The 8,456-nt window shown below is 41.2% G+C and overlaps 1 protein-coding gene across 1 annotated transcript in view; it reads right to left on the reverse strand.

Moving 5' to 3' along the window:
- Window positions 1-8,456, reverse strand: part of ERCC4 (ERCC excision repair 4, endonuclease catalytic subunit) — a 33,168-nt gene that overhangs the window by 18,346 nt on the left and 6,366 nt on the right. The window contains exons 3-6 of the mRNA XM_058709852.1: window positions 6,995-7,190; window positions 5,411-5,618; window positions 2,138-2,318; window positions 780-908 (exon numbers count right to left, since the gene is read on the reverse strand). Of these exons, the coding sequence (XP_058565835.1) occupies window positions 780-908; window positions 2,138-2,318; window positions 5,411-5,618; window positions 6,995-7,190 (714 nt within the window). The remainder of the gene's footprint in view (window positions 1-779; window positions 909-2,137; window positions 2,319-5,410; window positions 5,619-6,994; window positions 7,191-8,456) is intronic.

Here is an 8,456-nt window from a genome sequence, read left to right on the forward strand (position 1 = left end):
CATGCTCTCTCTCAAAATAAATAAATGAACTTTAATTTCAAGGAAAGAGAGGTTTCATAGTGCCTTGAGAGAAAGTTACATGTACGTCATGAATTTCAGATGATTCTATATTAGTCGTCAACCGTGATACTATATATAAGCTGCTACATAAAACGAAAGAATTAGTACAGAGGAAGAGTATTTATTATTTCTAATCCGCATGACTTTCACATTCCTGAAAATGGAATACAAGGAGACCACAATCAAACATTTCTGTAAGTACCCAAACGCATCACTAATGTATTTAAGTTTTGAACTAGACCTTTGAACTAGGCAGAAAGTCAGCATCAATCCTATCCCATGCTTTAAAAAACCAATGATATTTGTCATACCCACTAGATAAGTATTGGAATAAACCTATTCTCGCCTCATTCTGGTATATTTATTTTTGTACAGCTAAAAGGAATGTTAAATATTCTGTTAAGACTGTAAGTGCCAAAAGCAGTTATTATTCTGAAGTAAAAAAAAAAAAAAAGTATCAATCAATAGTTCTTATATAGCAGTAAGAACACTCTTGACTGATATTTGGCACTTGTCATCCGGAATCCTCTAACAACGGATTCTAGGACTTGCCATGCTGGATACTTTTAACTTACGTTACACATAACACGCCTTTAACATACAGGCACGCATTCTTCACACAGCTGAAGGAGACTGAGGATTACACGTTGACTTGGTAAGAATTTTCACACCAAATACTTAAATAAGAGACACAGTTAAAGATGAAGCCTACAGGATACCTTGTACTTGTTCAATTTCCGTTTTTTCAGACACTTTGCCTTTTTTGTTCATTTTGGCATCTGGAAGATGATAAACCCTTGCACGAGCATTAACAAACATCGAGGTGCTGGAGTCAAGAAAGAGCCAACCTAATATGAAAAGTTAAAAAAAAAAAAAAAGGCCTTCAATTTGGGATGAATTTTAAAGACTCTCTGATGGTCACATGCCCTATCTATACAACTGCCTGCCATAGTGTTCTCTGAACCGTACCTTCTCCCTTACTGAGGCCTCAATCACTGTTTGATTAGGCCAGTGGGCTTTCAAAGTGTGGCCTAGTGACCTCTGGAGGCCACCAAAATGTTTTCAGGGAGTCTGGAGCTCAAAACTATTCTCAGATGAGTAATAATTCCTTATTTGGTTTTTTTCCCACTGTGGTGACATTTCTGGTAATGGTGCAAAAGCATTAGGGGGTAACACTGCTGGGTGCCTGAGCATCATCAAGGCAGTGGAACCAAAGAGTACTAGTGGTCAATGTGTTCTTCACTGCTGTGCATTCGTAGCTTATTACTTAATGTCCCTGATGAAGCAATAAAAACTATTAATTGTAGGGGCGCCTGGGGGGCTCAGTTGGTGGGGTGTCTGACTCCTTCTTTCTGTTCAGGTCACGATCTTGAGGTTGTGGGACTGAGCCCTGCATCAGGCTCTGTGCTGAACATGGAGCCTGCTTAATATCCTCTCTCCCTCTCTCTCTCCCTCTGCCCCTTTTTCCTGCCTGCTTGCTCTCTCTCTCTCAAATAAAACAAAATAATTTTTAAAAGTTAAAAACATTACTAATGGTAGTAAATCTTGGCCTCAGAGGACAACGGACCCCATTTTGAAAATCAACGGTCTAGTCAAACAGTGACAGAGGTCACATTAGTGGGGCAGATGTGGCTGGTAGAAAAAGAAGACGGTAGCCAACTGTTTAAGTATGTTTCTCTACAAATCTCTTCAGTCTTCAGCACTCTAGCTGATGAAACCCTAAACTCCCTTGCTGTTTCTTAGGAGAAAATGAATTTGAAGTTCTTAACAACTAAACTTCCAGAACACAACCTATTTCTAAGTTGGGGACTGCCTGTAATATACAGAGTCTTTTCTAGAAATAAAATTGCCCGGAATGGATATGAATATTTATTATTATACAGAACAGAAGTTCAGTAGGCGGAAACATTAGCTATCAATAAAACCTACATCCTTATGCTATGAACATAAAACGTAATTTGAAAGCTTAGTATACCGTGTAGTTGAATATAGCACTCCCCACATCTGATTCCCCAACAAAATCCGACACTTTATTCAAATCAGCTCCCATAATAATATTAGTATTTTTATCTCCCACCTGAATTCTGACCAAAAGCCTTCTCTGTCGCTCTCAGAGATTCCAGAAGATTAAGGAATGTGATACAATCATACTGAGAGAGATACTGCAGCAAAGTTCGTAATATCTTCAAATCCTGAACCAAGGACTTAGTCTTGGCTCCAAGCTGGTGCCACAAGGGATCCAGATAATGGCGGATCGTCTAAAACAAGAATACAGTTTAGTATGGCTAAAAATATATTGGATATAGCTATTATTTTTTTATTTATTATTTGAGAGAGAGAGAGCGAGTGAGCGAGCGTGGGAGCAGGGGAGAGGCAGAGAGAGGGAGAAAGGGAATTTCACACAGGCTCCACGCTGTCAGTGCTGAGCCTAATGTGGGGCTTGAACTCATCAACCATGAGCTCATGACCTGAGCCAAATTCAGACGCTGAACTGACTGAGCCACCCAGGTGTCCCCAATCATTTGTTTTCATGAAACATCAAAGCTGACAGCTTAGACCCGCCCAGTTTCTGCCGAATTTGGCTGTGACCCTATCCTGGATACATAAAGATGTGGGATCCAGCTGAACAGGGAACAGAGGGCACGTACCAGGGAAACTACATGATATCAAATTAAATAACGACGTACCTTAACTTTGTGGTGTAAGTGATTTGCTTGGGTTTTCCGCCCCCCCAATGTGATTCATGGATGGAAAAGAATTTGTTAAATTAACAAGGGACTACATTTGAATATTTTCTGGGATCCTAAAGTGTTGCCTAAAATGAAGGCTAGCTTTGGCATGTACTATGTAGGTATCTACGTATCCACTGCTACGTATATACACGTCCTTCACAAACTGATTCTTTTTTTTTTTTTTTTTTTTTTTTTTTTTTTTACTGTTTATTTATTTTTGAGAGAGAGACAGAGTGCAAGCAGGGGAGGGGCAAAGAGAGAGGGAGACACAGAATCTGAAGAAGTCTCCAGGCTCTGAGATGTCAGCACAGAGACCGACGCAGGGCTCGAATCCACGAACGGCGAAATCATGACCTGAGCTGAAGTCGGATGCTTAACCGACTGAACTACCCAGGCGCCCCACAAACTATTTCTTAACTAAAAAGGATAATACCTGTAGCATGCTATGGAAGCAGTATCACTACACGGCACTTTACCCAACAAATTCATACTCAGAAGGAGTATCTGGGTGACCATATAGTTTACTGTCCAATCTGGGACTCTTATGAAAATGAAATTATATTATTAATAATCACTCCGGGACAACAGACAGATCCTAGAACTATCCTAGACAAACTGGGACATATAACTGCATGCCTGCTTTGTAAAATAATCTACAAAAGTTAAATTTTCCGGGCACCTGGGCAGCTCAGGCAGTTGAGCATCCGACTATTGATTTCTGCTTGGGTCATGACTCCAGGGTTGTGGGATCAAGCCACGCTCAGCGTGGAACTTGCTTAGGATTGCCCCTTCCCCACCCCACCCCTCCGCCCCGCCCCTCTCTCTCATTCATGCTCTCGCTCTCTCTCCTATTCTTTTTTTAATGTTTATTTATTTTTGAGAGAGACAGAAACAGAACGCGAGTGGGTTAGGGGCGGAGAGAGAGGGAGACACAGAATCCGAAGCAGGCTCCAGGCTCTGAGCTGTCAGCACAGAGTCCCACACGGGGCTCGAACCCATGAACCATGAGATCATGACCTGAGCCAAAGTCGGACGCTCAACCAACTGAGCCACCCAGGCGCCCCTCGCTCTGTCTCTAAAACAAATGTTAATTTTCTGGGGCGCCTGGGTGGTTCAGTTGGTTAAGCATCCCACTTCAGCTCGGGTCATGATCTCACGGTTCGTGGGTTTGAGCCCCAAGTCAGTCTCTGTGCTGACAGCTTGGAGCCTGGAGCCTGCTTCGGATTCTGTGTCTCCCTCTCTCTCTGCCCCTCCCCTGCTCATGCTCTGTCTTTCTCTGTCTCTCTAAATAAATAAATAAATAAATAAATAAATAAATAAATAAATAAATGTTTAAAAAAATTAAATAAATAAAAAATAAAAAAAATTTTAAAATGTTAATTTTCTAACAAGATGAGAGTCATGTCTGCATTTACATCTGGTTGCTGAAAGAATACCCAAAATAATACTTTGACCTTTACCAGGGAATGAGAAACAGAAACTTAGCACAAAACCTATCAGGTTATATTGTGTTTTTTAATAAGGACGCACACATTCTATTAAAAGAATGGGAAGGGTTTTTTTGTGGTTTTTCTTTGTGGCTTCACATGCACTAAACTGTAAGAACAGAGGAACAAAACATAATGTAATTAGTTTTATGTATCATTATTTCAATAAAAGCACTTTCTGGAAGAATCAGAGATATGAGGAGTTAAATTTTTCCTTTTAAATAATCACTGTGAATTATTTCCAGTGACACAGAGATGCATTCAGAGCTTAAAAGACAGGAACTTGTTCCACCAAAATATAGAAAAAAAAAAAAGCTGCCTGGAATTTTTTTAAAAGTCAGCGTTTTCTGGATCTACAATTCAATTTTAGACATTTACGCATCTGTATTAATATTCATCTACAATAGAAAACATCAGTTAGAATATAAGTTCCTTGAACTAAAAGTCTTAACATTTTCTCAACTGAAAACGTAATTTTAGGACACAGCAAGGTTCACATTCCTCAGTAATGAAAACTCGTCCCAATTATTTTTATTCCAAACAAAAGATCATAAATTATGAAAGCATTCTCATGTAAAACTCTTCTATCTGTAGATATCCAAATGCTGTCATTTCAGAGCAAAAAGGTTATTTTTCCTTCTCTTAATTATCCTTGAAATACAAGATAATCACTGTATAACTGCAAAAATAAAGAGTTGTGCTTACAGGTCAATCCATGTATTCTACTACAAATTATGACTCTCCAGTAAACCGAACAGGTTGTACTTAAATCGCCTCCAGATTAGTTTTAAAATAACAACAATTTCTGGGGCGCCTGGGTGGCTCAGTCAGTTAAGCGTCCGACTTCGGCTCAGGTCATGATCTCGCGGTTTGTGAGTTCGAGCCCCGCACTGGGCTCTTTGCTGACAGCTCAGAGCCTGAAGCCTGCTTCGGGTTCTGTGTCTCCCTCCCTCTGTGCCCCTCCCCTGCTCACACTCTGTCTCTCTGTCTTTCTCAAAAATGCATATAAAAAAACATTTAAAAAAATAACAGCGATATCCTATTGAGGACACTGCAATTAGCAAAAGAACCGGGAATTCTTTAAAGCTGTAACCTAACACACTGCGCTTATAAGGAAAAGAGGCAGAGTACCTTGTCAAACGGTTTTCCAATAGCATTTTCTAAAGACAAATCTTCAACTTCGAGGGATGGGTTGTGGCATTTCAGTTCTTTCAGACACGCATTTAGGATGTCCAGGATGGCAGTCTGTATGGCGAGCATGGCAGGCGTCATAGAAACGTGAATTTCTACAACTTCAGGTTTGTGCTGTTCTAAGAATGAGTTTACTGCTACATGGAACCTGAAGAGACAAATTGTTTCCAAACGTTTTCTCCGAGACCAGAAATAACACGGCTCTCAGTTTTTGCTCTCACAGGGGTTTTGGAAATGCAACTAAGACACAAACCAAACAGACAGCAAAATGACAATGTTTTCAGAAGTACTTTTAATCTCAACGAAAGGATGCATTCGTTGAATAAGGCGGGGGGTCAGCAAAAATATGGTCTGGGCCCAAACCAGTGCCTGTTTTTTTTTTTTTTTTTTAATGTTTATTTATTTTTGAGAGAGAGGGAGAGAGAGACAGAGCACAAGCAGGGGAGGGGCAGAGAGAGGGGGAGACACAGAATCCGAGGCAGGCTCCAGGCTCTGAGCGGTCAGCAGAGCCTGACGTGGGGCTGGAAACCATGAACCATGAGATCATGACCTGAGCCAAAGTCAGATGCTCAACCGAGTGAAGCCACCCAGGCGCCCCGTTTTTGTTGTTTTTTTTTTCATTGCCTGTTTTTAGAAATAGTGTTATTAGAACACAGCCGTGCCCAGTGTTTATGTATTGTCTATGGCTGCTTTTCTGATGTAACAGCAGACTGGAAGCATTGTCACAAACCACATGGCCTGCAAAGCCCAAAATATTTACTATCAGGCCCTTCACAGAAAAAGCATGCCTATCCTTGAGACAGCATAATCAAGAAAGGCAAAAGACCCTGGCAATTACTCTCAAATGCCATGTAGTGTAACCAAAATACGTATCAGCATAGGTGCGAGATGTTTGAACATTGGAACCTTCCGGGTTTCCCCAGACATTTACAGGAATTCTTCAAAAATCTTTACGCTTTGGGGCCCCTGAGTGGCTCAGTCAGTTAAGCGTCCAACTTCCGCTCAGGTCATGATCTCACGGTTCATGAGTTCGAGCTCTGGGTCAGGCTCTGTGTTGACCGCTCGGAGCCTGGAGCCTGCTTCGGATTCTGTGTCTCCCTCTCTCTGCCCCTTCCCTGCTCGTGCTCCGTCTCTCAAAAACAAATAAACGTTAAACAAAATTAATAAAACAATCTTTGTGCCTTATTCCCCAACGGGTAATCTTCAGAGGGAGTTTAGTTCTCCTAAACCTGTTATATACCTTAGGCTCTAGATTCCCTGGGGGTTTCGCTAAATGTAGAAGAGGCAATAAAGTGGCTGCCCTTGGATGGATGTGACGGGCTACCAGAAAAGGAAATATCAAATCTGTCTCTCCTTTTAAAATAATCACAAATGAGGTAACCATATGTTTCTATTTGATGCACTTGGTATGGACCCGGCTATCATATGTCAAGTGCAATTCCTATAAATTTTACATCACTTTCAAGTGCACGCTTAAGTCGTAGTGGATTCTCTCACAGAAATCTGTCACATAAGGCTATTTACCTTGGCCACAGATACAGCTTCCCTACGAAAAGATTTCGCATCACTCTTTCCACGTGACAAAAACCAGTGTCAAAGGCGACAGCATTGTCTGTGAAAGCTTTAATAAAACCACGCTTGTTTTTCTGGCGAAACAGACGCAAGATGAATGCTTCTTGACAAGACTCGATTATCCTGTGCGCTCTATACACCAAGATGCCTGGGAGGAGATAATAATTTAGATTACAGAACAGACAAGGAAGTTCATGCTCGTTTTCATTCACTGATTTCACCACATTTCTCTTGAGCACGGGCAGTGTGCTCGTCTGGGCCGGAGATACAGCAGTGAACACACAGATGGCAATCTGTGTCCTTGCGGTACTTACGATACACAATATAAACAAAGAGACGATTTAGTAAGTTGTACAGCGATAAGGGCTGGGGAGGAAAAAAGGAATCCGAGGAGGAGGAGGAGGAGAGGGAGTGTGTGTGACAGGTGATGGGGGGCAACTTTAGGCAGGGTCGCCTCGTTGAGGCTCTATCTGGGCCAAGGCTAGATGGAAAAGAGGAGGTGAGCCTTGGAACCACGTGCACCAAGACCATTCCAGGATGAGGGGACAGTAAGAGCAAAGGCCCTGGGGTGGGGTGTGTCTGGCACGGCGGAGGAAGAGTTTCTGAAAGCAAAGTGCCTCAATGACTCTCCTTTCATATGTGAACCAGATGTGGACTACAGAAAAGAGGGCCATTTCACAAGTCTGGGTAACATCTGTACCACCTACTAGAATAATTCAATTTTTGGAATCAGAGGATATTCAACTGAGAGATAAACTAGCCCATTAAAATAAAGGCCTTTAATGAATATATTTACTACATCCAGGTTTGGGGGTGCTGTGATTAGGACACTTCTGAGATCACAAAAACAAGGAAATTATTATACGTTTCCTTATTTATAAAATGAGAGCACTGACCAGATAATCTTTCTTTTGTGTGTATAATACATCCACGAGACATGACACATATATGCCATTTTGATGCAGTGTGATTAGCGAGAAATTAGGAAGACGTATGACGTAAGAGTGCACGGATGTCATTTCTGAATCAAAAACTCAATTATTCTGTGATGATTCTTAGTCTTTGAGACCGACATCAAGCCAATTACCTTACATAAAAATTTGTCATAAATGTGCTTATGTGTTTTTGTACCAGTTCCCATGACTCCTAGCATCTGGGAAATGACATTAATAGTGATTTATGACCCCTTTTAGTGTAGTTCAGGAGGCTCAATTCAGATTCTGCTCTTTTGGCGTTTAAATTTTGGACTGAGGCGGAGAGAGCTACCGTCTATTCTAATTCTAGCTAAGCACACTATTTTTCAGATGTGCTAAAAATCAGTGTTATTTAGGAATTTACAGACAAAGGGTTTTCAATAACTGCAGTACGTGTACCTAACAAATTTACAACTCGGAAAAGATCCTGGACTTAAGAC

Source organism: Neofelis nebulosa, chromosome 18 (assembly GCF_028018385.1).
Source record: "Neofelis nebulosa isolate mNeoNeb1 chromosome 18, mNeoNeb1.pri, whole genome shotgun sequence".
Taxonomy (NCBI): Eukaryota; Metazoa; Chordata; class Mammalia; order Carnivora; family Felidae; genus Neofelis; species Neofelis nebulosa.